This window comes from Melopsittacus undulatus, chromosome 5, assembly GCF_012275295.1.
Source record: "Melopsittacus undulatus isolate bMelUnd1 chromosome 5, bMelUnd1.mat.Z, whole genome shotgun sequence".
NCBI lineage: Eukaryota > Metazoa > Chordata > Aves > Psittaciformes > Psittaculidae > Melopsittacus > Melopsittacus undulatus.
Genome location: NC_047531.1, coordinates 63,785,211 through 63,812,357, shown reverse-complemented (window position 1 = coordinate 63,812,357; position 27,147 = coordinate 63,785,211). Strand labels below are relative to the sequence as shown.

The window sequence follows — 27,147 nt, the reverse complement described above, 5'->3', positions numbered from 1 at the left end:
ATGGGAGCTACAGAGACTCTTTTCTGACAATCTGGTGTTAGAATTGAAGTGTAGACATACAGACTGGAAGCTGGCAGTGGATGCAAAAATGGATCCAAGCTGGATGCGTGAAAAAGGATATACAACTATGTCCATCATGTATTGGTAGTGAAGCTTTCTCTCACATGAAGCTGCTGGGGTACATAATAATACCAGCTACTCAGTTCAGTAGATGGGATAGTTACAGTTGTGGGTTACTCATGAGAGTGTGCAACCATTTTAATTGTGTTCTACATATAACTTAACAAATGTCCTAACTAAAAGTTTATGTGCTTAATTGAATATAACATGTTGAGGATCTACCATTTTAGGTCATGTGCCACATATCCAAATGCTCATGCGTGCTTTTGGAAAGGTCAGGTACTTCAAATGTGCCTTGGAGTGTGTCTGTACTACTTAGTCCCACCTCTTAGTATGTGCATGCACATGTGCAATTGGTCATGAGATCTAAATTCACAGAACAGTAGAATGGTTTCTGTTGGGCAGGACTGCAGGTGGGGTCTCACAAGAGCACAGTAGAGGGGGAGAATCACCTCCCTGTATCTTCTGGCTGTGTTCCTTTGAATGCAGCTCAGGATGCAGTTGGCTTTTGGGTCTGTTAGTGCAGATTGTAAGGTCATGTCCAGCTTTTCATCTGCCAGAACTCTCAACTCTTTCTCAGTCCCTTCATCCCCCAGCAGATTATGCTCTGTAAGGCATTTGTGGCAAGTCTGTGAAAAGCTGTACAGATGCAGTTACATCTTTGCTTTTCTGTGAGGTGGCTAATTTTAGGTTTGGGGTTTTTTTTTTTAAGCAAGAGCAGGTACAGATCTGAGTACACAACTTAAGTGCCAGCTTGAATCCACACATCAGAATTCAGTGTAGAGCTGAAGTGGGCTCAGTGTAACACAAAACACTTAAACAGCAGCTACATGTTTTATGTCTATTCTATCAGATTTGTTTCTTAATGGGACTAGAGTATTCCATGGATTAAAGTTTCTGTTCCTGAGATGACTTCAGTTTAGTTCCATCACAGAGCTGCAGCTTGTAGCACCAGTTAGAAAACAAAGCTTCACCTTGACTGTGCAAGCTTTATTTAATTCTTATGTCTGTGCTTAATTAGCTGCAAACAATGAGTTTAATTTTCCCCACTTGTTTAAAACAAGGCTAGGTGTGCAAGTGCTGATGATTCAGAGGTGACTACAAGACATGGGTGTTGATGTAGAGGTCAAATGTTGTTGCTAGATCAACTTTGGGACTACAAGGTAAGATTCTTTGCTATTAGGGGAAGAAATTCATGTCCCCAGAGTGCTACAAGTTTGCCTGGAAACACAGTGAGAGAATGTACCAAGTTGAGGAACTTGGGGTTGGGGGGGGGTGTGGTGTTCAAGGAAAGAAGTAAGATGAGTTGAAGAAATAGTAAATAATCTTTCAGGTTGATCTTTGAGATCCTAGCTGATCCTGTTGGAATGGATGACACAAAAAAGATTTTCTCTTCAGCTTCAGGTGCTGGACAAGGTCTTAGCTTGCAGTGAAGCTAGTGAACAGGAGTTTGCTTTGTAACTCTTGAATTTAAAAAAAAATGTGTTAAATGGTGTGTTAAGGATATAAAGAATAAAATATATCTGTTATGAACAGCACATTTTCTTTTTAGAAGTAGTAACTGCTTGAAGGATTATGTCCAGTAGAGGAGCCTCACAAAGGAACTTCAGGAATCTTGAAGCACCTGATAAGATTAATTCCTGGAAGCTACCTTGTGGGATGAGTCAGTTTTAACTGTAACTAAATACCTAAGAAAGAATATGCCTTGACTGCAGGTTCTTCACAGAAACTCAGTACTGAAAAAAGCACCAGCAGCACAGAAAATTTGTGATGTTCTGTTGCACTTGTGACCTGTGCAGGAGCCATAGGAAACTGAGGATGAAAGCTTTTATGCCCTGGTGTAACTACAGCTGGTTGCTGCCAATGGTTATGTTGGTCTTGCAAATATATGGTAAATAAATCTAAACCTTTGTCCTTGGAATGTTAAAAGATTTACATCTATTGCTAGGTACCTGGTTTTGAGTGGGATAGAGCCTGTGGTAGCCTGCCTTTTGGACTAATATATATACATCTAAAACTGTATATATAAATATAAATGCCAATATATATAAAAATACCTAATAATCATAACTACTACCGGTGTGGGGTGGCTTTCAGGCTGCATCCATAGAGTTGTTAGCTATAGAAGCCACACTGTGTGTTTGTACTTGAATTCAGAACATAACTGGGACTCTTATAATTGAAGGCATGTTATGCATCTGAAGTGCTCTCTATTGATTTTTAAGCATGTGTGGCAGGAATGTATCTCTTAACCTAAGATACTACAGAGAAATTGGGGGCAGAGGGGAAGGAACTGACGTGGAACAAGCAGGTTGAGTTGACTTGAAGTAAGTTGAAAAAAGCTGAGCTATCTAACATTACATTTCTTGAAAGGAATTTAGTTTTCTCAGCTTACTGTGATGAAACGTAAACCAGTTCTTTTATACATCTGCCATTGACCTTACAGGAGATAAGGAGTAAATAATTAAAAAAAGATATGTCCATGATCAGACAAAACTAGTAAGAAACTTAATGGTTGATATAAAAATGAAATGGGATTATAAAAGTGCTTGGTTTCTGTAACATTTTGCACTTGGTGAAAATATGAAGTATTCAAGGAAGTAGCAAGCTTGAACAGTGCGAACAGCTCCATGTTCCTTACAGGAACATGTTGGGCTTTTTTCAGACACATGGTGTGATTCAGGACATGCAGATGAGTGAGGGGAAAAAACCCTCTTGAGTTAGTTCTCAGGTTTCTTAATTGGTCAGTGTCCCTACCCTGGTATGGGGGCAGCAGTTGTAAGACCAATGCTTCTGTTGGGCACAGAGAATAAGGTAGCAGTTGTGAGGATGTCCTCTTTTTATTATTGTTGTGGTTTAAGCCCAGCCAGTAACTCAGAACCAGGCTCACTCTCCACCCCTTCTTAATCCAGTGCATGGTAACAGTTATTTTTCTCCTCCTTAGTAGCTGGTGCAGTGCTGTGTTATCTGCATTTTTCTCAGACTAAAGCCAAAACAGAGCACTGCACCAGCTACTGAGAAGGAGAAAAGTAACTGTTACAGCTAAACCCAGGACACTTGTAAGGAAAGAGAAAGCTTAGATGGCCAGAAAGAAATCAAGGTGAAGAGCAGCTATGCTCCTGATGTCAGGAAGCAGAAAACTGTCTCATACCCAAACACGTAAAACACTTGGATCAGAGAAGTGAAATAGTGCTTTGACTGATGTTTTCTGACAAAGAAGCTTGACTTTGTCCTGTAATGTGATGAACACTAGCAGCTGGTCCCATACAAAGCTGTGTATATACTAAAATATTGTAATGGTGCACTAGCTTTGAAGACTTTGTTATCCCAGGCATGAAGTCATGATGTCTTCATGTTCAAGGGCAGACTTCTAGCTAAATGTTGCCACTGGTCCATTAGAGTAGGTGGAGGGGCAGAGGGGAAAGATACATATTGACTGTCAGCATGACTAGGTTGAATGATCAAGGCTAGTTGGTTACTCTCTTTGTTGCTCAAGGCTGTTGCAAAAACCTTTTGGCTTATTGAAAACTTTCCTATTTTTGTTTGGACACAGTAAAGGTTCTGTTCATTGCCCTCCATCAATCTGAACTCTGCACTGGTGATGGTGAAATCTGTATAATACCATTACCCATTGAAATTAATGTCTTAGTGATGTGCTGTGGGGATATGAACTATATTTGTCTGTGAATTATTGCTGGAAGCACACTTGAAATACATTTGACAGCTGTAAGTCAACATACATATTCTCTACTCGTGTAAATAGAAACATTTATATATGGGTTGTACAGTAAAGTTGTGGGGTTTTTTTTACCTTGTGGAAAGAGGGGATGGGATTGGTTTTTAAACAGGTCTCTCCTTTAGGGTTTTTTTTGCGGGGTTTGTGGTGGGGTTTTTTCCCTCCCCCACATTGCAACACCATTGGCATAAAAAGCACACTTTACCTCAGTTGAGACCTTCTGAACTACCTTGGGGTATTTTACTTTAGCAGGGTTCACTTTGTCTGTATGTGAATTATTTGATGATTCTCCTTTACTCTGATCCAAGCTAAGCACACTTGCTTAATTTATAGTCTGGTTTACCATCTTTATCAAGTTATTTTGGACTAGATATGACAGTCAAGATTCATGATCCTTTATTATTCCATTGCTGGTTTATGCTGCTTTAACTTCCTTTTTGTACTTTAAGAAGGTTTATAGGCTTGTTTTTCAACTACTTGTTATGACCATAGATGTAAAGTAGGAAGCATGAGTTGAAACTGAAAACTTCTGAAAATCGGTCTGAAGACCAATTTGAAGCTCTGATTTTAGGTTATATCTCTAATTTACAGTTAGAATAAGGAATGAGACCAGTTTCAATTAGATGCTCCCCTGAAGGATATTTTACTCCAGTCTTTGGTTAGTGACTCCCTTAGACCATAATCTTTTACCTTCTGCCACTATATTTTGACTTAGTTTCTGTGTTTCTTTTAATCTATACCTAGTGTGATTTGTCTTGTAACATGAGTTTTCAGAAGACACTCTGATATAGAGATCAAGGGAGTTTGAATTTTTATTTACTTGTAACATAAAAATCACAACCTTATATTTAAAAGTTCTTTGAGTCTCCCAGTGACATTTATTAGCTTCTTTTCTGGGGTTTGGTATGGGAAGTCCAGAAATCAAGTTAGTAATGGATAAAAAACTGGGAACAGGTGGAAGGACACAAATTGGTGTGTTAGGATACAATTTTTGTAGCATCTGTTCAAAAACTTATTCACACGAAATGTAGAAGGTACAGCTGGCAGTTAGGGATTATTAAACCTGTCTGGGGAAAAAAAACCCAAACCAAAACAGAACTTGAAAATTTGAGGTTTAAGAGGCATTATTTTCATGTTCTATGAGGATACTCCCTGATGTGTACTACATGAACACAGAGCATGTGGAAAGTGCCTGTCTTTCTTTTTGTGGTTAAAGGTGCTTTTATCAACTCAACAGGAGAAGGGAACAGGAAAAACAGAAGGGAACTGTAGTTCACTTTGTCCTTCGCTGATCACACTTGATAAAGACCTGGAGAAAAGTCAGGGAGAAAAACATGGAGTTATTTTAAGGAGGGGGAAGAAAGAGTAGGAAAATGAGATATTTTCCTCAAAGGCTGTTTTAGATTAAAGTTTGTTTTTTCAAACACTGTATGTATGAAATAAGTTTCAGGGAAATGTGGCAGACAGTGCTATTTTATGTCAATTCGCTGTCACCAACTGTAAAATGGTATTAACTTTTGCTTATCCAAACAACCATGACCAAAGTTTCTGCAAAATGGCTGTTCAGAAGCGTTCACTGCTCTCATTTCAACCAGTTCTGCCATGTGAGCATCCTGACACTAGCACTTTTTTTTTTTCGTCATGTTTACGGGGCTGGGTGTGGGAGTGAAGGTTGGACAGACACTTATATGAGTATCTTGAAACTGTTTTAAGAAAAACTGGATAGATACCCATTGACTGGACTTGCTCTGCTGTCCTGCTTCTCAAGGTATGGAACTCCTGGTCCAGTCAACTGAACTGTTGGAGTAGATAGATAGATGGATAGACATGTGGTGGGCTTCTGGAACACGTACCAGTCTGGTACTTCACTATTTTCTTTGCATACAATGAACTTTTTTCATAGTTGCTAGCTTGAAAGAGTTAAAGGTCCAAAGATTGGGTTAAACATGTGGAAAATAAGTATTTGTGGAACATTTTATAAAGAGTCCTGTCTGCCAGTGGGAGTTCTGTCCCACTGTCCACTTGTCACATTCAACTTCAGAAATTAAGTGTTTTGCTTTTACTGAGTGTAATTATTCTGTTCAACAGCAGTGAGTGGAAGAGCATCTGCAATGTCAAACACTCCTACCCACAGCATTGCAACTTCTGTCTCCCAACCTCAGACGCCAACTCCGAGTCCTATCATTTCTCCCTCAGCCATGCTACCAATCTACCCTGCTATAGATATCGATGCTCAGGTAAGCCCACAATTGTCCCTGTGGCATAGAGGCACAAAGCTGTTTTGCTTCTGTGGCCTGAAAAATTCAGCACTAGTCACCAGCTCTGATGTTTAATGAATTAGGTTCTAGAGATTTGCTGGTTTTAGAAAACCTCTGTGACTCCCTGGAGAGTTGCAACCTATTTTTCTCTGTGCTCTCACTGAATAAGAGAGTCTTTGAATGACTGAACACTTGTATTTCTTATTTATTGTCAGAGTGAGTATGAGAAATAGCAAAGTTGTCTTCTGAAAGAAATAAAATATTTCTCTGGCTTGATCTAAGACAAAAACTAAACCTGAAAACATGGCACACTTTTTTTTTTTTTCAATTGTGCTTGAGGTTGTTGGTGAGTGATCACCCAGTTTGACAGGAGTAGGAAAGTATTCAAGATATTAACAAGAGGAAGTAGTACAAGCTCTCATTTCCACTAAAGAAAATACTTTTTTTTTTACTGCAAGTAATTATAAAAAGGGCTGCTTAATGTTGACTTGCAACTAGCTGGCCATCAGCAATCTTCAAACCAGATGCATATACTAACTAGCATACATGTATGCATAGGTCTAGACTATATGTAACATGGCTAATGTGGGCATTGTAGAGAAGAGAAAGGGTGTGAGATTGTGGAGGAAGGGAGAGACGCCTCTAGAAAACCATCTTGGCTACTTCAGCTGCTTGTGGCACTTGACTTGGCCTCCTCTGTGACCATGTTCAGGAGCTCTTGTCATAGGCTGACTGGCCTTGTTAGCTGGTAGACACCAATGCAGATCGAGGTTATGGTAAGATGCTAACTACGCTTGATCATAACAGAGTAAAGTAAAAGTAAGTGCACAGAGTAGCTAAGAAATGTATGTGTTTATGGGCTTGGGATGGTTTTGTTTAGTGCTTGTTGTTTAAGAGTAAAGAAGTGCCATTTTAGTCAGTCCTTGTTCTGCAACTAACAGTGCCCGCGTCCTCCAAATTTCTTAGTTGTTCTTTCAAATAGTATGGTGGCTGTTTAACACTGAGAAGTGACATGCAAGTTACTGGGTTGCAAGTTTTTCACAGTCAGAGTCAAAGTTGATAAAGGCTCAGTTCCACTACTGTGAGCTATTTACCACTAGAAATGGTCCCTTGGAGACTATGTATGAGTCTTAACAGAGAAAAAAGAGCTAAAGATGAGTTCTTATCTTCATTATGCCATTTAATGATCCCAGTGAAGCAGTGATAAAGAAGTTGATCTAGTTATCAAAGCACACATGTCTGTTCTTGAAGCATCTTGGTTCTTGTCAGGAATTGTTCTCATGTCAGTTCAGCTGGGAGATGTGAGAACTAGAATCCTATTATCAAGTTGAACACACAAGATAACTGGGAAATAATTGACAAACATGTCTTACACTTACAGAAGCTTTTTATTGTCACAGGTATAGTTTTACTTGGGCTAATGTGCAATATGAAGGGGTTGTACTTGAAAAAGGGAATACTTATTTTCTGTATCTGATGTCTGTTTCTTTTAGACTGAGAGTAATCATGACACAGCATTGACACTTGCTTGTGCTGGTGGCCATGAAGAGCTAGTACAGACACTGCTAGAGAGAGGAGCTAATATTGAACACAGGGATAAGAAAGGTAAGTACTCACTGTGGTAGTACAGACCCTATCTGGTATTCTAGTATCACACCGAATAAACATGCAATATGCATAGTCTTCATGTGAAGCTTTTGGGCTTACTCTTTATGCTATGAATGTGGATTCTTCAAACATCCTTTTTCGTTTCAGGGTTTACTCCGCTTATTTTGGCTGCTACAGCTGGCCACGTGGGTGTTGTTGAAATCTTACTGGATAATGGAGCTGATATTGAAGCCCAGTCTGAGAGAACCAAGGACACTCCCTTGTCTTTGGCTTGCTCAGGAGGGAGACAAGAGGTGAAGTAAAACTTTGTCTTCAAAAGCCTTGTGTAGATCACAGGTTCTGTTCAGTGTACTGAAGCAGTCTGCAAGAAAAGTTACAGTAACTTAATTCACCATTCAGTTTCAGGATGGTCTGCTTTAAAAGGATGCAGAGCTTCACATTGTCCAAGTTTTAGATTGCAGCATGTCTTTACAGATTGCTTTTCTCTTTCTAAGCTGGCCTGGTGCTGTGCAGATGACCTCATGACTGTAATCATCATCAGGTCATTATGGGGCTCTTACCAGCATAGTTAAATGTAGATAGGAAAGTGTGAGGAGTGCTCTGATTGAGAAGCTGGAGTTAGGCATGAATCAGATTCCTATATGAGCTAAGAAAACTATATGAATGTAGAAGACTAATGGATCCTGTATAAGGCATAGGATATTGGAATACTGCAGATAACTCCAGTGTGTCTCATTAAAACCACAAAAATTGTTTCTCAAATGGTTGAGCAGCAGTAAATGTAGGGGTAAAAAACTGTGTTTATGTGACTTAATCAAAATGCAGATCCCATTTTTATTTTTTTAATTTTTTTTTACTAATGGGTGCTACAGATCTGAAGTGTATAATTCTGTTAATGCTTGAACTATTTGGACTGGAGAAGCTACAGTGGAAGCTGTATAATCTGGTGCAGAGTCACCTTCCTCTGTGGCCATCTGGAAATTAATGAGGTTGGAGACATCTCTCCTGCTTCTGCCGATTGTCTGAACAGTGATACTGTTGTATTTAAAAGGTGGTTACTCCTCTTTACAAAACCTTACTGAAAACTTGAAGCTCTTCTGGCCTGCTTTTAGTGCCATCCAAAATCTTTTAGACACTGGGGGGAATGAACTGCAGTGAGAATCCCATGCTCTCTGGCAAAGGGAGAGACATCCCTTTTAGTAACTCTGTCCTAGCAGCCTCATACAGCAGGGGTGAATTGAAGCCTAACTTTTTAGAGAGTTGATTGATCTGTGTTTCTCGAACAGATGAGTTGTTATTGAGGTCATGGATCATGGGTGTTTTTTCATACTTTTTTGGGAAGAAGATGGGGAAACACTGGGTGTTGGGTAGTAGAGATGATGTTGGCAGGCCCTTCCACCCCAGTTTCTGTTTTGGACACTATGTTTGTCCAGTGATTTCACAGGAACATACTCTGACTGACAAGCCCTTAGCTTTTGTTGCACAGGTCTAATCTAAACATGTTTTAAGCTTAAAAGCTGAAAGTGGAACAAATTAAACATTGCAGTGGAGATGAGACAGTGGGTTGTCATCTTGCTGTTCATTTTGATTTTAAGTCACTTTGGGTTCTTGTCAGGTGATCTGCAGAAACTTCATGTAGACTATAGGAAGCTGTGAATTGCTTGGGCTGTAAATGAATCTGCAAGGAAGGAATAATTAATGTAAGAAGTATTTGTGCTGATTTTGTTAATGTAAAGAACAAGCCAGCTGTGGGACACAACCAGCAAGGAATGCATACGTTAATTTTGCCAATAGCTCTTGCATGAGATACCTGTGAATAATCTTCATGCTTCTTGATGTAGTGGTGTATACAGAGAATGTAAGATACAGGAGCATTGTGGAACAGCCAAGATAGAACTGCTTTCTTGGTTGCTCCACAGCTTTGGTTTGAGGATGTTTCTAACATGATAGCATCAAGAGGACAAAAAGCAATACCTGTTGAAACTGAATTTAGTTTTGGCAGTCATAAAAGTTGGCTGAAATACCCATAAAAAGATAAAAACTTTCCTGCTGTTACAACATTAGGTATGAATGGTCTAAACATTCTAATGGGTGATCAAGACTGATTTTTTTTTTTTTTTTTAAAGGAAGTTTTACAGTGGCTTGGGAACATTGTTGTATCTTCATTGTTCATTCATAGAGGTGAAGAGTATAGGGAAGCAAGAGTAAAATAGCTTTCAGATTGATGTTGGAAGATGTCAGTGGTATATATAGGCTTCAGAAAACATTTGTACCTAGGATGGATGTGCAAATCTGGGAGAAAAACTGATGTTATGTTTTACAATGCTGCAGGTGGTGGAGTTGCTGCTAGCTCGAGGGGCAAACAAGGAGCACAGGAATGTTTCTGATTATACACCTTTAAGTCTTGCTGCATCGGGTGGCTACGTGAACATTATCAAGATCCTGCTAAATGCTGGGGCAGAAATAAATTCCAGGCAAGTTCCCTTTTCACCTCTTCTTTCATGGCTTTTGTAGTGGTTTTGCCCTTTCCAGAAGGTTTCCTTGAAAACTGTGGAGCAAAATCTCATTATTCTTACCTAGTCACAACCAGTATATTGTTTAATTTACGATAGGCTTCTTTTAAGTTGGAAATGAAAGGTGTTGACTCACTTTTAACTTCCATCTCCCTCTGTTTGTGTTTTGTGAACTTCTTTCCTATCTTCTTACTCTGGTTGGCCAGCTGGGTTGAAATTAGTTCAGGGTTAAATCAAGGGTGTGTTTTATCCCATTGATTTCCCTCTGTAGCTTAAGGAAAGCTTTTGCTGTGTGTGTATGAATGTATGTAAAGCTTGTGCACCCTGTGTGAGCTAGAAAATTGCCCTGTTCTGCACAAGTCAAATGAAGGGTTCAAGCAAAACTTACGTACCTCATGAGAGATGGCTTTAAATTTAAAGCAATTAAAAGGTAATGTGTAGTATCTCGAAACACAAGTACTTGTCCTAAGCAGGGCTGCTACGGAGAACCTCTTGCAATTTCAGTACTAATTGCTATGTAGCTGAGGTTTTGTTCTTGGATAGGTACTCTGCCTTCACTATCTCTCTTAAAGTCATTTTAGAAATGACTAATATTTTATAGAGCTTTTTGGTTTTCCTTCCTTCTCTTTCAGAACTGGTAGTAAATTGGGCATTTCTCCCTTAATGCTGGCGGCTATGAACGGACACACTGCTGCTGTCAAGCTGTTACTGGACATGGGCTCTGATATAAATGCCCAGATAGAGACTAACAGGAACACAGCCCTGACTCTGGCTTGTTTCCAGGGGAGAACTGAAGTGGTTAGTCTGTTGCTTGATAGAAAAGCTAATGTGGAACATAGAGCTAAGGTAAGGAGCAAATGGTTGAGTAAGTCTCCAAAACTAGACGCTTCAAAGTCATCACTTCTCTGGACTTATCTGATTTTCTTTGCCTTTTGTGCAGGTTGACTTCTAGGTCAGTTGGAACCATATATTGTAAAGAAAAACATGGCTGTATTAATGTATTTAAGGACTAGTATTTTGGTGGTTTGTCAAAAATAAGTGTTTCTTCTGAAGCCTTAATTAATTTTCAGGTGTTTACAAACGTGAGAAGAGTAATTCACTAACCAAAAAAAAAAAAAAAGAGAAGGCTTCATTGTATTCAGAAATAGGTAACAATCGGAGTCTGTACACCAGAGCTAGAAATACGTTGCTGGAAGCTAAAGTAAATCCTGGCTGCCAAGTGAACACCCAACTAATTGCTTATTTTTCTTGCTTGCTTGTCTAAGACTGGTCTCACACCATTAATGGAAGCAGCTTCTGGTGGATACGCAGAAGTGGGCAGAGTTCTTCTGGACAAGGGTGCAGATGTAAATGCTCCTCCAGTACCGTCTTCAAGAGATACAGCTTTAACTATTGCAGCAGACAAAGGGCACTACAAATTCTGTGAGCTCCTCATTAGCAGGTACTGTATTTGCAAGTGTGCTTCTTGAAGAAAAACATCCGTAATATGGCCTTGCACTAATCTTCCACAATATATAATATTATTTTCCATTATATGCTACAGGGCAAGAAGTGGGAAAGGGTCTCTGTATCAACCATCATTATATATTTTTATCCATCAGAAGTTATCTGTTCCCTTTGGTGTTAGAGTGCTTTGCCCAAATGGACTAATTAATTTTTTTCTGTCTCACTAAATCATGAATGTTAGAATTAATTTCTTGTGAAGTTTACAGACATGTACTAGTAATCATGACACAGAGCCATTAAACATGGTAACATAAAGTCCTTAAACAACACAAGATATGCACAAAGCATGCATTTTAATGTTTTTTGTTTTGTTTTTTTTTCTTTTTTCCTAGCTTGATCATGAAGCACATCAAGTGTAATCACGCTTCCTGAGCAGCTTTAGAGTATTAAGAGTACTTTTTAGGCTGAAGCTTTTGACAGCATCAGATAAAACAAAAACAGTTCTGGGAGCTGAAGCACTCTGTGAATGTGTATGCTTGATGTAAAAATGAATACTGAGTTTTACTCTGTTCTTGTGTTGCATGTCCAGTTTACTAGTCCAGTTGATACAAGCAATGGAAGTCTGGTCCAGAGTGTTGAATGAGAGTCTTTGTTTTTGTAGAGGAGCTCACATTGATGTGCGTAACAAGAAGGGGAACACTCCACTGTGGCTGGCAGCCAACGGAGGGCATCTAGATGTAGTCCAGCTGCTAGTTCAGGCTGGAGCTGATGTGGATGCTGCTGATAACAGGAAGATAACTCCTCTCATGGCAGCCTTTCGAAAGGTAGAAAGTTCAGTTTTGGTCTCACCTTGTGTTGTCTGAATCATTCCTATGTAGTTGAATGTAGCTGACAGGAACTGTATCTTTAAAAATGCATCAAATTATTTGAATTTTTGGCTTTGAATCTCCAAAAATAGGTATGTGTGTCACTAGTGGAACATCTGTGTTAAAGTCGACTAGAAATCTGCTTTATAGGCTGGTTTTTCTGTCTTTTGAGAGGTGAAATTGCAGTGTATTTGTGCAGGAGTGGGGAAATATGTGGTGAAACTGGGGGGAAATTGAATTGGCATCTTATGCAAGAGAGGATGAGCTCTTTTGTCAAAAACCTTGTGGCTTAGTCTGATTTGGCTCTAGAGACAATTGTTAGCAAGAGAGTGAAGTTCAAGTGCTGTAGTACTTGAAAAATAGCAGATGACTGCAGGTATTTAATTACCAGAGCTGGGCATTTGATAACTACCAGAATGCAGAATTTTGTGAAAATATGGCTGGATTAAGGACAGCCTGACAACAGGTACTGTAATTTTGTGCCTTTGTATGAGGAAACATCCCTTCCTAGTTTAGGAGGTGATGAAGATTGAAAAGTAAGTTGAGGACATGGTTTGAAGGAGGCAAAAATAAGTATTTTAAAAAGAGTGCTTGGACTAAAGTGTTTGTTAGCAATGCAGAAGTGGCTGGCCTGAAACAGTGTTTTCCTTGAAATCTGTTTTTCAGGGTCATGTGAAAGTGGTGCGCTACCTAGTCAAAGAAGTAAACCAGTTCCCATCAGACTCGGAATGCATGAGATACATAGCAACCATTACTGATAAGGTGAGATTGTAAGAAGGAAAATATTTGTGAAGGGCTAGTGGTGTGACTCAGCCTTAGAACTGATGTTATGAATAGTCTTTAGCTTCCTGCCACACTAGATTTCAGCCAAATGATGAATCCTATTGGGCTTTTTCATAAAAAAACATTGCAGAAAATGGGAACACACAGCTACAACACTTATGTGTTGTCAGAATAGTAGCAAATGAGGTTTTACTTCTTATCTCTACTTCCTTTTAAGTGTTCTCCCAGTCATTACCTCACTCTGGTCTGCATTCCTCCCTCTTGAGCGAGTTTATACTGAATTTATGTGGCTTTGCAGTGGGGTGGAGATTACAGAATGAACTTAAGCTGTGTGAGTTTCAGTATGAAGTTTCATAAACTTGTAAGAAAAATTTGTATTAGAAAGAGGACAGTAAAAAGATGATTGGCAATGAAGTGGTTTCTTGGTGCATATGCTGCTTTTTGCTGTGGAGATTCAGGTTTATTTGGTTTACCTTCAGTCCAGATGAACAGGGCAAAAAATATTTTGTAGTAGGACAAGGGAGAATAGCAGCTGGTGCAGAAATATGGTATTAATGCTTCTATCTCTTCACTGCCCTGCTCTGCTGCAGTTGAGTTGTCTTCTTTCTGGGCATCAAATTACGATGAGCATGTTGAGGCTGAAGAGGTGCTAATGTTTAAATTGGTATATGTTATTACCAGTGGTGGTGATCACTTCCTGCTTCCATGATGCTAGGCACCTGCTGAATTAAGGCATCTTCACTGACATGCTACTAGTATAGGTTTGTGAGCAGTACTAGAATATTCACCTATTTCCCAGGTGAAACCAACCATGCTTGGTATATCTTTATTTCTACAGTTGCTTCACCTTTCAGACCCTTAGTCTCATATTTCCTTAAACTTTTTGGTTTTGGTTATGGGCATATGTTATGAATGGCCTTTGTACATCACATTGGTGACTGAATATCAGTAAGGCTGGGCTTGAAGAGGAGCTTACTGCAGGGAATCAACACTGTTCGAAATACTTCATTTCAGGAGATGCTGAAGAAGTGCCACCTGTGCATGGAATCAATTGTTCAAGCCAAAGATAGACAAGCTGCTGAAGCCAACAAAAATGCAAGCATTCTTTTGGAGGAACTGGACTTGGAGAAGGCAAGTTTAAAGAGTTTGGAGCTGTGAATATTTATTTGATAAAATTACAATTTCGCAATCCTACAAGCTTGTATGATCAATGATAACGCATATTAAAGTGTAGAATATATGTGAGTACTGTAACTGGAGTGTCTAGAGCTGAGTATCTTGTTGTTCAGATGACCTTTGAACTTTGGTTTTACTGTTACTTGGATAAATTGGCTTAAGAAAGTCCGATAAAATTATTCTGGGATTATATTATTCCAGAAGAAGAATACACACCAAAAGAAGTTTTCTTTTGAGTGTATTCTTTGGTCAAATGCCTGACAGATTGGTATTTTCCAGGCACACTGGTACGGATTTTAAGTCTAAACTTTATTTTGTGTCTTTAATATTAAAAAAGTAATATACTAATAATGTTACTAAAACCATAGTGCTGAAGTAGAAATCTAATGGAGAATTCAAAGTAAAAGTATATCATTAAATGGGCACATGCTTTATATTTAAGCTAGGTGAAACCATTTCATGTCTGGTCTTTGAAAGGGAGATGGGTGGTGTTTGGACTTCACTGTTGAGACACAAAGAATCCTGAATGCATGCCTTGGCAAACTCTGACTTCAGTTTAGATGATATCTGTTCTGTTTCTACACTAACCTTCTGTTAACATGAGTAAGCAGTCTGTTTGGAAGAAGTAAGTATCTAAAGACATGGATTGTAGAGAATTTAGCTTGTATTTCATAAATATGTTAATCTAAAATGGAAGTTCAGCTTCCTGAGAAATGAAAAGCATTTCTTGAAATGCACGGGACATGCTGTAATGCTGTTCCATGTGCTTGATTTGTAGCTAAGGGAAGAAAGCAGGAGACTGGCTTTGGCTGCGAAAAGAGAGAAAAGGAAGGAGAAAAGGAGGAAGAAAAAAGAAGAGCAGAGGCGAAAACTAGAAGAAATAGAAGCAAAAAATAAAGAGAATTTTGAACTTCAAGCTGCTCAGGAGAAAGAGAAGCTAAAAGCTGAAGGTGACTTGAAATATTCGCCTTATTTTTGTAAACACAGCCTTGATTTTATACCTGGTATTTCTTGTCAGAACTGGAATGTAAACTCTCTTAGGACCTGCTGAGTTTTGCTCTTGTTCACCTTTCCTGTTAAGTTTGTAGATTATCACAGTGGTCCCAGTACTTAAAACCAGGTCAATTATAAGCTTACAAATGGAATTATAATGTTTAGCTGAAAAACTGGCCAAATGGAAATCCCAAATATGTATTGGTCTTTTGTTATCTATAGAAAACTTTCTTCTGTATCTTGTGGTGATGAGTTTCACATCCTGTACTGAGAAATAGTTTTCACTGATTGCTCCCTCACTCTGACATGCTGAAAGAAAAGGAGGGTGTGACAATTATTTTGTTGTTTCATAGGTTTGTGCCCTAATTGCTTGAGTCCTTCTTTCCATGTCTGAATTCCATTTCACAGTTATTAAATTGCTGCTGCATTTGTTCAAAGAAGTTTGTATATAAGTTAGGATAAATGAAGTGAGAGGCTCCATGATATGACAGATGTTTCATAGCTAGTGGTTGTGCTTGTTTCTTGAGCTCTTGTAAAGTTACTCATGAGTCATTTGATAGAACAGGTGTAATTTAGAAGACAAACCCACTTAAGTTTCTTCAAGCCAACTAAATTACTAGTTTTTTTTAACTCTTCCATCAGATGATCCAGAGGTCCCGATGGAGCCTCCAAGTGCTACCACTACAACCACCATAGGTATATCTGCAACTTGGACAACATTAGCAGGTTCCCATGGGAAGAGGAACAACACCATCACCACAACAAGCTCCAAAAGGAAAAACAGGAAAAACAAAGTAACTCCTGATAATGTTCAGATTATATTTGATGATCAACTCCCAATTTCCTATAGCCAACCGGAAAAAGTGAATGGTGAGTCCAAGAGCAGCAGTACTAGTGAGAGTGGTGACAGTGACAATATGAGGATCTCCAGCTGTAGTGATGAAAGCAGCAACAGCAACAGCAGCCACAAAAGTGACAATCATTCTTCCACAACCGTTATTAACACACAGAGCAACAAAAAGCAACCATCGGTTCTTGTCACTTGTCCAAAGGACGAGAGGAAAGCAGCTACTACTGGCAAATCATCCATCAAGTAAGTTGCTGTGACCCTCCATGCTACCTTAAGGTAGTTGTTGCCCTATGTTTGAATGCTGTGCCCTTGTCTTCACAGCTTGTGTTCCTTAATCTATTAAGAAGCAGGCAAGGCAGTATCCTTGCTCTAGTGTGTATGAGGAGTATAAACATTGTAGTATAAACTTGAACTTAGGTAGTAGGTTCTGAAGCAAGAAATATAAGGGAGTGGGACTTTTTAAAGGACATGTAGTGACAAGACAAGGGGGAATGGCTTTAAACTGACAGATGGGAGATTTAGATTAGACATAAGGGAAAAATTCTTCCCTGTGAGGGTGGTGAGGCCTCGGCACAAATTGCCCAGGGAAGCTGTGTCTGCCCCATCCCTGGCAGTGTTCAAGGCTAGGTTGGAAGGGCCTTGGAGCCACTTGGTCTAGTGGAATGTGTCCCTGCCTGTTGTTAGGGCTTGGAACTGGATGAGCTTTAAGGTCCCTTCCAACCCAAACCATTGTACGGTTCTGTGATGCTATGAAACATGACCATGGATGTGGAATGCAGGAATTATTGGGGTATTTTGAGATATAAGGGTCTCAATTCAAGCAACTTCTTCATAACATAGTGCTTTTGTGGTGAAAGAAAATAATGGGTTGGGGACAGGGGATGAAGAATGGGCAAAACGCAAGTAATCCATCTGTATTTTAGGGATTTTTATTACATAATGACAGCATCTTAATTTCTTTCAAAGGTTGCCAGAAGTCATTGGTGAAGTGGCGAGTAATTCCTTGACTACATGCACAAAGTCTGGTCCTTCTCCCCTTTCTTCTCCTAATGGCAAGCTCACCATTGCTAGTCCTAAGCGTGGTCAGAAAAGGGAAGAAGGGTGGAAGGAAGTTGTGAGAAGGTGAGCAAAATATTCCACTAACTTCCTTCTTATTGATGCCTTTTTGCAAAATGGCTTCTGTAGTGCAGTGCTCTGAGTTAACTGAACAACCTTCTTACCAGTCTTGGTAGACTTCATGGTTGTTACTGCTGCAGTGGTTGAACCACGAGTTATAACATCATTTTGACCAACTTGCCTACTGCCTCATGCCTTGGAAGCATTTTCCATTTAATTTGTTTTGGGTGTTTTTTGTTTTTGTGTAGGTCCAAGAAGGTTTCTGTTCCATCAACTGTAATTTCCAGAGTCATTGGTAGAGGAGGATGTAACATCAATGCAATCCGCGAGTGCACAGGTGCACACATAGACATTGACAAACAGAAGGACAAAACTGGAGATAGAATAATAACAATAAGGTAAGCAGGCTGCTTGATTTGCTGGTTCTGGGGGTGGGGTTCTCCATTGTAGAACACTGTGTAGAAAAATGTAAAGGTTTGACCTTACTGTCCCTTTAAAGATGACTTCTGGACAGTTAATTCTTTGAGGGGAGACAAATGGGGTGGGGAAACTGCAAACAGTTGGCAGTTGGCACTATCATGTTGGTACAAAAGACAACTTGTGAGATGAGCATAAACATTAGGATTCTGCATTTAGACTTGTCTAGATGTTGCTAAACATGAACATGTATTTAGGGAAGTAGATGTTTTAATTGTTCAGGGGTGTTAAGAGTTTCAACTTAAGCTGCTTAAATAATTGTCAGCAGCAAGAACATGCTGAGCTCAGTCTTCGGATGCGGAGTGGTTTTCTCTCTGTGTTAGCATGACAGAAGATAGGCTGGATCATGTCCTGGAGCTGCCTGGCAATGCTGTATGTAAATGCTTTAGATGCACTTTCCCTTTTTCCTTCCTTTTATAGGGGCGGCACAGAATCAACAAGACAGGCCACGCAGTTGATCAACGCTCTGATTAAGGATCCAGATAAGGAAATCGATGAACTTATCCCAAAGAACCGCTTGAAAAGTTCGACTGCAAACTCCAAAATGGGGTCGTCAACACCTGCTGCCACTACAGCTGCTAACAGTTCTCTCGTGGGCATCAAAGTGACCACTGTAGCTGCTTCGTCAACATCTCAGACTGCCTCTGCACTCACCGTGCCTGCAATTTCTTCAGCATCCACTCACAAAACCATCAAGAACCCAGTGAATAACGTTCGGCCTGGTTTCCAGGTCTCTCTGCCATTAGCATATCCTCCTCCACAGTTTGCACACGCGTTACTCGCTGCTCAGACTTTCCAGCAAATCCGTCCGCCTCGGTTGCCCATGACACACTTTGGAGGCACTTTCCCACCAGCTCAGTCCACATGGGGCCCGTTTCCTGTTAGGCCACTGAGCCCTGCAAGAGCTACCAACTCACCGAAACCTCACATGGTGCCTCGCCATAACAGTCAGAACAGCGGCAGTTCTCAGGTGAATTCAGCAAATTCTTTGACAACTAGTCCAACGGCTACGACAAGTTCGGTGGCTTCTACTGTGCCTGGTTCTTCTGCAAATGGCAGTCCAAGTTCACCTTCAGTCAGAAGACAGCTTTTTGTCACAGTGGTGAAGACATCAAATGCCACAACCACCACGGTGACAACCACAGCAAGCAACACGAGCACAGCGCCTACGAATGCCACATATCCAGTTCCTACTGCCAAAGAACACTACCCTGCATCTTCCCCCTCATCTCCTTCTCCTCCTGCGCAGCCAGCAGGTGTTTCCAGAAGCAGCCCTTCTGACTGTACAGCAACCTCTCCCAGCAAAGGTGCGCCTTCATCTGATCCTGAAGTGAGTAGTCCTCCAGCAGTGGAAACAAGCAGCTCAGCCAGCAGTAGGCAGCCCAGTTCCAGTACTGGTAGCTCATCGGTGCACCCTGCTCATCAGCAGCCTCCAGGAGCTCCTCTGCCAGAGTCAAGACCCCCTCTTCAGCAACCTCAGGTTCCCACACCAGACTCTCGCATGGTTGTGCCTCCGAATTTAGCAGCGACGAGCTCATCTGCACCTGTGGCCGGTCCAGCTAATCCTCCGATGACCTATCCCATGTCTCAGACATCAGTAGGGTCTTCACAGCCTGCAGCTAAGATGGAAAGCCCGGCTATCAGGCCACCTGTTCATGGAACCAGTAGTGTCCATAAGAATCCAGCTCCTGTGCAAAATTCTTCTGTTGCAGTCCTCAACGTTAACCACATTAAACGGCCCCACAGTGTTCCTTCGTCGGTGCAGCTCCCTTCTACCTTAAGTACACAAAGTGCTTCTCAGAATTCAGCTCACCCAGCAAACAAGTCCATGGGTAACAATTTCAGTGCTACTCTACCATTTGGGCCCTTTAGTACATTGTTTGAGAACAGCCCGACATCTGCTCATGCCTTCTGGGGTGGTTCCGTCGTGTCATCTCAGGCAACACCAGAATCAATGCTGTCGGGAAAGTCTTCATTTTTGCCAAATTCAGATCCGTTACATCAGTCTGATACTTCCAAAGCCCCAGGTTTTAGGCCACCATTACAGAGGCCAGCTCCAAGTCCCTCAGGTGAGTCTGTGTTTTGTGTTCATACCTTAATAATACACCAAAATAACTGCTCTGTGTTTTTATTTTGAACACTTACACTTTCTGCCTAAGCTTCTGCGGTCATTTAGAGTAACTCACTGTCTACCCTGCAATGGAAGGCTGCTCTAATATAGTTTATTTCTGTCAGCGAAGTTGAGTTCAGCTTCCTTTTTAAATACCATCTCTCAAATTTAGTAGCTATTTTTCAGCTGATGAACTTGATAGAAGTTAAGCTGAGGCATTCTTTCTGTCCAATCTGCTCTTTTGCCATAGCTGAGATAATAAACCACTTTATTGTGATTTCAACCTCCCTTCCTAACTACTAGCTAATAACTCTTCCAGTTTGTGATAACCTGCTTCTTGTCCTGAGGCTGCAAGAGAACATGCAGCATCTTCAGAGTGTTAAGATGATAAAAGAACTGTTTTCATGTGAACTTGAACTAAGGTGGTTTAACTACTAAATTTGATCGGAAGAGCTTCCTTGGATTGACTTCCTGGATTTTGTTGAGCCTTCTGAACAAACAGGAGCCAAGGGTTTGTCGCAGGTCTTGTTCTGTGAAGCTTCCAGAAAGAACACACACAGTTTGTACCATCTGTGCCTGTTCTAGTAGGACCTGTGAGGTGTTTACATAGGCAGTGTATGTTAATTCATAGGAAAGTAGCCCCTGAAAGCCTTGAAAAATTTGACCAAAAGTAAAGGTTGGGTCTTGGTAACAGAGGAGGCAGGTGCTCTGCTGCTTCATTCTTCTGTCTGGCACTGCTGAAGGGTTTATTATTTTTCTTGTAATGAAAACTACAAATGTAAATCTTTTGTCAAATGCCTTATGAGCCCAAAGCCTGATTTATAGTGTCCAAAGCCTCCCTTTGTCTTCCCAAAGTCTTAGTTTTTACTTCTAAAGTCTCATTTTGGGCTTCAAAGACTCATTTTCAGGGTCCAAAGGCTCAAGTTTAGTTTGCGAAGTCTACTTTTCAGATTCCAGTGTGTCATCTTCAGGATCTGTTGTGTCATCTTTAGGGCTCAAGCAGCCTCTTGAATGTCTGAACCCCTTGAAGGGCTCAAACTTCACTTTTAGGTCCCTAAGTTCTTATTCTGGATTTGAAAGACAACTTTTTAGGCTCCAAACCCTTGCTAGGGTACAAACTGCTCATGGAGGGATCAAAGTCTTGTAACCTGGTATAGTGGAAGGTGTTGGAACTGGTTGAGCTTTAAGGCCCCTTCCAACCCAAACCATTCTGTGATTTAATATTAAGGGGATAGTAATTCCTGTACTTCAAATACCTTGGCTAATTGGTACTATTGGGTATTAATAAAAAATCATTTTCTTAAATAAACTAAAATGTATTCATGTTTTGGGGGAAGGAACACTTGAGTGTTGATCAGGGTGTACATAGCATTCTCTCAAAAAATTTGAGAGTCTTCAAATCTTCAGTAGTATTTCTACCATTCTCAGTACAGAATCATATTACCTAAATATAAGAATATAAGTTTCAGGTCAACAAAATGCCCAGTGTCCAGTTACATATTATGTTCCCTTAATTTAGTTGCATTCAAGGTGCCTGTATGGTACATGAGAATCATTCTTGATTTATATATGCAGTGCAACTGCCACATACTGCCAGGACTCACAGGTTATGAAGGTTAAGACACCCAGTTCGCTTGGGGAAAATAGTAACAATTCCCCACTCCCTGCCAACAAATGACTGGGTAAAAGTATTCCTTCTTTCCATTATTTCCATGATATGGGCTACCTGTTTGTGGACATATTGGGGTTCTGGGAGTCACCTGTGCCTATTTCTCTCCTAGGTATTGTCAGTATGGATTCACCCTATGCTTCTGTAACACCTTCTTCTACACACCTGGGTAATTTTGCCTCCAACCTCTCGGGAGGTCAGATCTATGCGCCTGGGACTCCTCTTGGTGGAGCACCTGCAGCTGCTAATTTTAACAGACAGCATTTTTCCCCACTTAGTTTATTGCCTCCATGTTCATCAGCATCAAATGGTGAGTTCTGGTCAGTGTTCTTACAGTCACCTTGCAAAGAAAAGGTTGGGGTTTTGGTTAGTGAAGTTAATATTCCAAGTGTGAGTTGTGTGAAACTTGTAATGATGTTGTACTAAAGGCTGCATACAATGGTGATGGCTTAGTGTCCAGGAGAAAATACCTGGGGCAAGTTCTGGTACCTTCCTCTGTGTGTTGCCCCTGCAGTCTTGCCTACACAGTGGAGTTTTTGGACAAAACCCAATTAAGCTGTTGAGTGGTGGTTTATTCAGGGAACAAGTTAGTCTGTTACTGGGAAAAATAATGACAAAACACAGAAAACAAAACAAACCACCAACAACATGGGTTTATTTCACTATGGTTTTGGATATAATCCTCCAGTCCTCCACTGCTGCTTCACAGTAACACTTAGTTAAGGTTTTGAACTGCCTCTTGTCATCAGCTGTGGTATGTGTCCAGTAGCTGAGCTGACAGGGCATGGTAATCATTCAGTGTAAGAGAGTAAATTGATGGTGAATGTGTCTCTGCTCTGAAAGCAAAACCACTAAAATTATCCTGAGTTGTTTGCTGTATGAACCTGCCATTAGCAAACTATCCATTTGCACTTGTTTCATGTATGGCTTGACACCAAAGCATAGGTTTGTGGTGACTTGAGACATTATGGTTGTTGTTACTAAGTGCTTTCATTGCTCTTCTTGCAGAATCTCCTGCTCAGTCGGTGTCTTCTGGAGTAAGAGCACCATCTCCCACCCCTTCAGCAGTGCCCTTGGGATCAGAAAAACCCAGTAATGTTTCTCAGGACAGAAAAGTTCCTGTTCCAATTGGGACTGAACGGTCTGCACGTATTAGGCAAACTGGAACATCTACACCATCTGTTATTGGGAGCAACTTAGCTGCTCCAGTGGGACACAGTGGGATTTGGTCCTTTGAGGGTATAGGTGGCAATCAAGGTATGTAATGGTAGCAAGATGTCCCTATGCTTGTGTTTGACCCCAGTATTGTCTTTTCCTAACTTGTCTTTGGAGATGGAAGATGACACAGAAGTGAATGCCTCAAAATGCAGGAGTGCTATTGACAAAGGTGTTGGAGCAGGGACTTCTGTTTGCCCTCCTTTCCATGTGACTGTGTTGTAACAAGGTCTCAGCCTCAGGGGTTTTGAAATGTCCTGGCTGTGAAGATCTGTTACTCCAAGCAAGAAGTAACAGAAAATAAAACCACAAGGTTGAACTGAGAATCACTGGATTTAGGAAGAGGGGAAGTGGAGATACCTCAAGATAACTATGTATTTTATCTCTGTAGATGAACAGATTATTTTGTACAATGGGAGTTAATATTTAACATGAATTAGCTTGCACAAAATGGGATTTCAGTTTTCCTCTCTTGTTGAGTATTAGAATGGCTTCAGAAATATTTCTCTATTCTTTCTCTGCTTCTCCAGTTACAATTTCCTTGTTTTATTTTGAAAAATTGGCTTCCTGGATGTCCGAGGCTTGAAGCACAGTAACAGTTACAAGCTGTGTCTAATGAATTTGTGTAATTAGAACATGAGCATGTCTTCAGCTGGTCATTTGCTGGCTTAGCTTTTCAAAAGTACTTATGTCTCTTAGTTAATTACCATTCTTTCATGAATCATTTAATGGAGCAACTGTTTGCTTGCTAGCATACCTAGTCTTTTCACAGCACCAAATGCACAAGGGTTTTGGAGGAGGAAGAGTTAGCACAAATGCCAACTTTCCCTTTCAAATGAAGGAAGAGCTCAGAGCTGACACTTAAGTTGCATATAGCTGTTGAAAACGCATTGCCTCAGTGGGGGCGTGCAGGTGCCATTTCTGATTCTCTCCATCCCATGCACACCTAAGTTTTAATGTAGGTAGATGCAGAGAAACTGCAAGCAAAGCAAATGCCACTTTAGGAAACATTCAAGTGTGCATTTAGGCTGCAAAATGGATGATTAGCAAATGTTATTTAGTGTTGTTGCTCTCTTCTGCATTGCTAGATAAAGTGGATTGGTGTCACAGTGGGATGGGGAGCCACATGATCCACAGGCCCATGTCTGATCCCGGTGTGTTCTCACACCAAGCCATGGAGAGAGACAGCACGGGAATTGTAACGCCGTCCGGTACATTCCATCAGCCCGTTCCTGCAGGATACATGGACTTCCCAAAAGTTGGGGTAAGGACCTTCTTGGACTTGATTCACATGGTACTACTCCATTTCTGTGTCAGCACATGAGGCAGATGAACAACCTGGAGATACTGTTTGCTGTGCTACAATGCTGACTGGCGCTCACAGTACTGCAGAAGTGCTGATCTAATAAAAAAAACTTACCCATGATGCAATAAATAAATGCATAGAAAGGTTTAATTTATTTATTTTAATTCAGGCATTTTATCACTGCTTTAAGACAGAGTTTCTTTAACTGGTATCCCCTTTTATCATTCTGCCCATGCTGTGTTAGCAGTGTTTATGAACACTTGACTGATTCTTGCTTTTTCCTCCCCTAAGGGTATGCCTTTTTCTGTGTATGGGAATGCAATGATTCCTCCTGTAGCCCCCATCACAGATGGTACCGGAGGCCCTATATTCAATGGGCCTCATGCTGCTGACCCATCTTGGAACTCGCTGATAAAGATGGTTTCAAATTCTACAGAAAATAATGGGCCTCAGACAGTAAGTTTTGAATTTTTATATTCTCAATTTTGTTATGACTTAAACAGTGTGGGGAAGAAAAGACCTTAATAGTTAGTATGAAAATACACTGTGGTGTTTCTTAGTTTTGCTCATGTCTTTAAGCAGCTGATACAGCCCTTTCTACTCTCTGCAGCACTGTTTTGTCAGTGCTTAGTGACAACTTCTCAACAGAGATAGTCTCTTGCTCTTGCTGGAGGTCTTCAGGTACTCTCCTTGCCAAGAATTTTGGACAAAAGAGTCCTCTTACTTCTCCGTGGGAGTTTAGAGGGAGCACTTGTTTTCCTGGGTCTGAAGGGAACAGTGAAGTACTTATATCAGTGTTGCTGTGATGGAGGAACTAGTGGGCATAAATAACGTTGATCTCTCTATTTTGGGATGAAGGGTTGGGCTGGGTTGGAGGACTTTGCTGCACTAGATAAGAAGGAAGAGGAAGATGGACTGATGCTTTGACCAAGGTGAAAAAGTACAGGCAGAAAAAATTAACGCCCCATTTCCCTTTTTTTTTCTCACCTGAATTACTGCAGGATAAAACAAGTGTGGGAAGGAACTCTGTGTACTTTGATGTGTTGCTGTGTTATATGAAGTCAGACTTTGCTTGGGTGCAGAGAAAACCATAACTTTGCTGCTGTTTTGACTGACCTCAAAGCATGGTGTTAAACGAAGCTTTCTCTTTCAGGTGTGGACTGGAACTTGGACACCTCACATGAACAGTGTGCATATGAACCAACTGGGCTGAGTGGGATCAACTTGCTAGCTTCGAGATTCCTTTTTGGCAGAGGAAAACACAAGTGGCAGAAACAGTTTATGTCCTCCCAGATCATTCTACTGATGTGCTTGACTGAAGTGTGTAGGCTTTTTGCAGAAGAACTTACTAACTGACCTTTTTCTGTGAACATTGTGACCGCCCATTCCCCACCATCATATGTTTCAACTTAGTTAGCCTTTATTCTTTCCTTTTTTTTTTTCTGTGTGTGTGTGTTTAGGTTTCTTTCCTCCTTTTTTTTGGTTGGTTTTTTTTTCTTTTTTTTTTATATGACTTTCTGTTGAAGCTGTTCTTTGGCTGGTTGGTTTTAGTACTGTAAACTGCTTCTGAGCAAACACAGAAATTTAGCAAAACTTATGTAAACTTGATCCTGAAGTTTTAGAATGGCAAATAAATGTACAATTGTTTACATAACAAATGGCTAAGCAGAAAGTAAATTTCAGTATGTCAGTATAGAGGCTCTACTTTACGTAGACTTAAATTAATGTGAGATATGTACCTTCATATTCAGAAATCTGGATGTTTCCTTCATACATTAAACTATTAATAAGCATAACTTTTCTACTTGTGTAATTTAAGTACATTATAAAGAAAAGGGCATTCTCTGAGGGCTTTTCCCATGTGTGGGGGATTCTCTGCGAAGGCATGCAGCAGTTGGAACCAGATATCTTGAGAGTTTGTTTTCCTTCTGTTGAAAGGCTTTTCAGCAAAAAGCATCCAAGAAAACAGCCTTCTGTCACATGCAGTGTGACACTTTTCACACTGAACTCCTCCCCTACTTGCCTGGTAAACGGTATCAATATATCTCACTGCACCATCTATTAGAAGTTATTCTTGCAGTTGGTTTGGTGCAGCAAGGTGTGTTCTCTTTCCATGAGTGCTCCCAGAACTGTTCCTCTGGCTCCTTCCGTTGCCTACAAAAATCATTTCAGAACACATCCTTGGTGTTTTCCCCACAAGTCTCATCAAGGATGAGGCTTTTAGGATGCAGCTTAGCTCATAAAGTCAGCTCCAAAGGAAAGCTTATTTTGGAACAAGCGTCTTTGTTCTAGTAGATTGTCTTGATCCAAACACCTTGTTCCAAACACCCCAGTAAACCATGGAGATTTATTGGGAGAGTCCAAGTGTGAATTCCCTAAGAATCATTGTCAGGAGCTGTCACTTTTTAACTCACCAACTCAGAGTTGCTTGGAGTGAATGGCAAGACCAGGAGCGTTTCTCAGGGGTTTTGTGAGGCAACACCAAGGCAGTTAGGAAACCTATTCGGTTTGTATAGATCTACTTTAAACCATATGTACAAAACAGATGTATATTTGGGCAGGACAGGGGGGAGACCAGCGTGGTCTGTTGCTGGTTATTCTGTATGGAGGAAGGCTGAAGGAAAGCTTGTCTTTTCTTTGCTCTGTCACTTGGGAGTCAGTCCTTCTGTGTAAGTTACTATCCCGAGATACCCAAACTGAGAAAGAAATATCCTGGATGAGTTACATAGGCTGCTGTTAAGAAGTGCTCTTTTGTTGTTCTTATGGCCTTTAAAGGCCGGCAGAAGAAAATGCTTGTCGGGAGAACCTCTTAAATACCTGAGAAGTACTACTGTATCCAGAAAGTGTGGTCCATACCTATGTCCACATCCATACCTTTAGGTGATGCTCTAAGTAAGCTCTTTTT

The 27,147-nt window shown here is 40.6% G+C and overlaps 1 protein-coding gene across 1 annotated transcript in view; it reads left to right on the top strand.

Annotated features, from left to right (window-relative positions):
- Positions 1–26,038, top strand: part of ANKRD17 (ankyrin repeat domain 17) — an 87,283-nt gene extending 61,245 nt beyond the window's left edge. The window contains exons 19-37 of the mRNA XM_031044735.2: positions 5,945–6,093; positions 7,608–7,719; positions 7,870–8,015; positions 10,054–10,196; positions 10,868–11,081; positions 11,501–11,676; positions 12,343–12,505; positions 13,214–13,309; positions 14,345–14,461; positions 15,285–15,456; positions 16,142–16,592; positions 17,316–17,471; positions 17,714–17,863; positions 18,363–20,011; positions 21,834–22,031; positions 22,730–22,978; positions 24,025–24,200; positions 24,534–24,698; positions 25,396–26,038. Of these exons, the coding sequence (XP_030900595.2) occupies positions 5,945–6,093; positions 7,608–7,719; positions 7,870–8,015; positions 10,054–10,196; positions 10,868–11,081; positions 11,501–11,676; positions 12,343–12,505; positions 13,214–13,309; positions 14,345–14,461; positions 15,285–15,456; positions 16,142–16,592; positions 17,316–17,471; positions 17,714–17,863; positions 18,363–20,011; positions 21,834–22,031; positions 22,730–22,978; positions 24,025–24,200; positions 24,534–24,698; positions 25,396–25,455 (4,742 nt within the window). The 3' untranslated portion in view covers positions 25,456–26,038. The remainder of the gene's footprint in view (positions 1–5,944; positions 6,094–7,607; positions 7,720–7,869; positions 8,016–10,053; positions 10,197–10,867; positions 11,082–11,500; positions 11,677–12,342; positions 12,506–13,213; positions 13,310–14,344; positions 14,462–15,284; positions 15,457–16,141; positions 16,593–17,315; positions 17,472–17,713; positions 17,864–18,362; positions 20,012–21,833; positions 22,032–22,729; positions 22,979–24,024; positions 24,201–24,533; positions 24,699–25,395) is intronic.
- Positions 26,039–27,147: the final 1,109 nt, after the last annotated feature.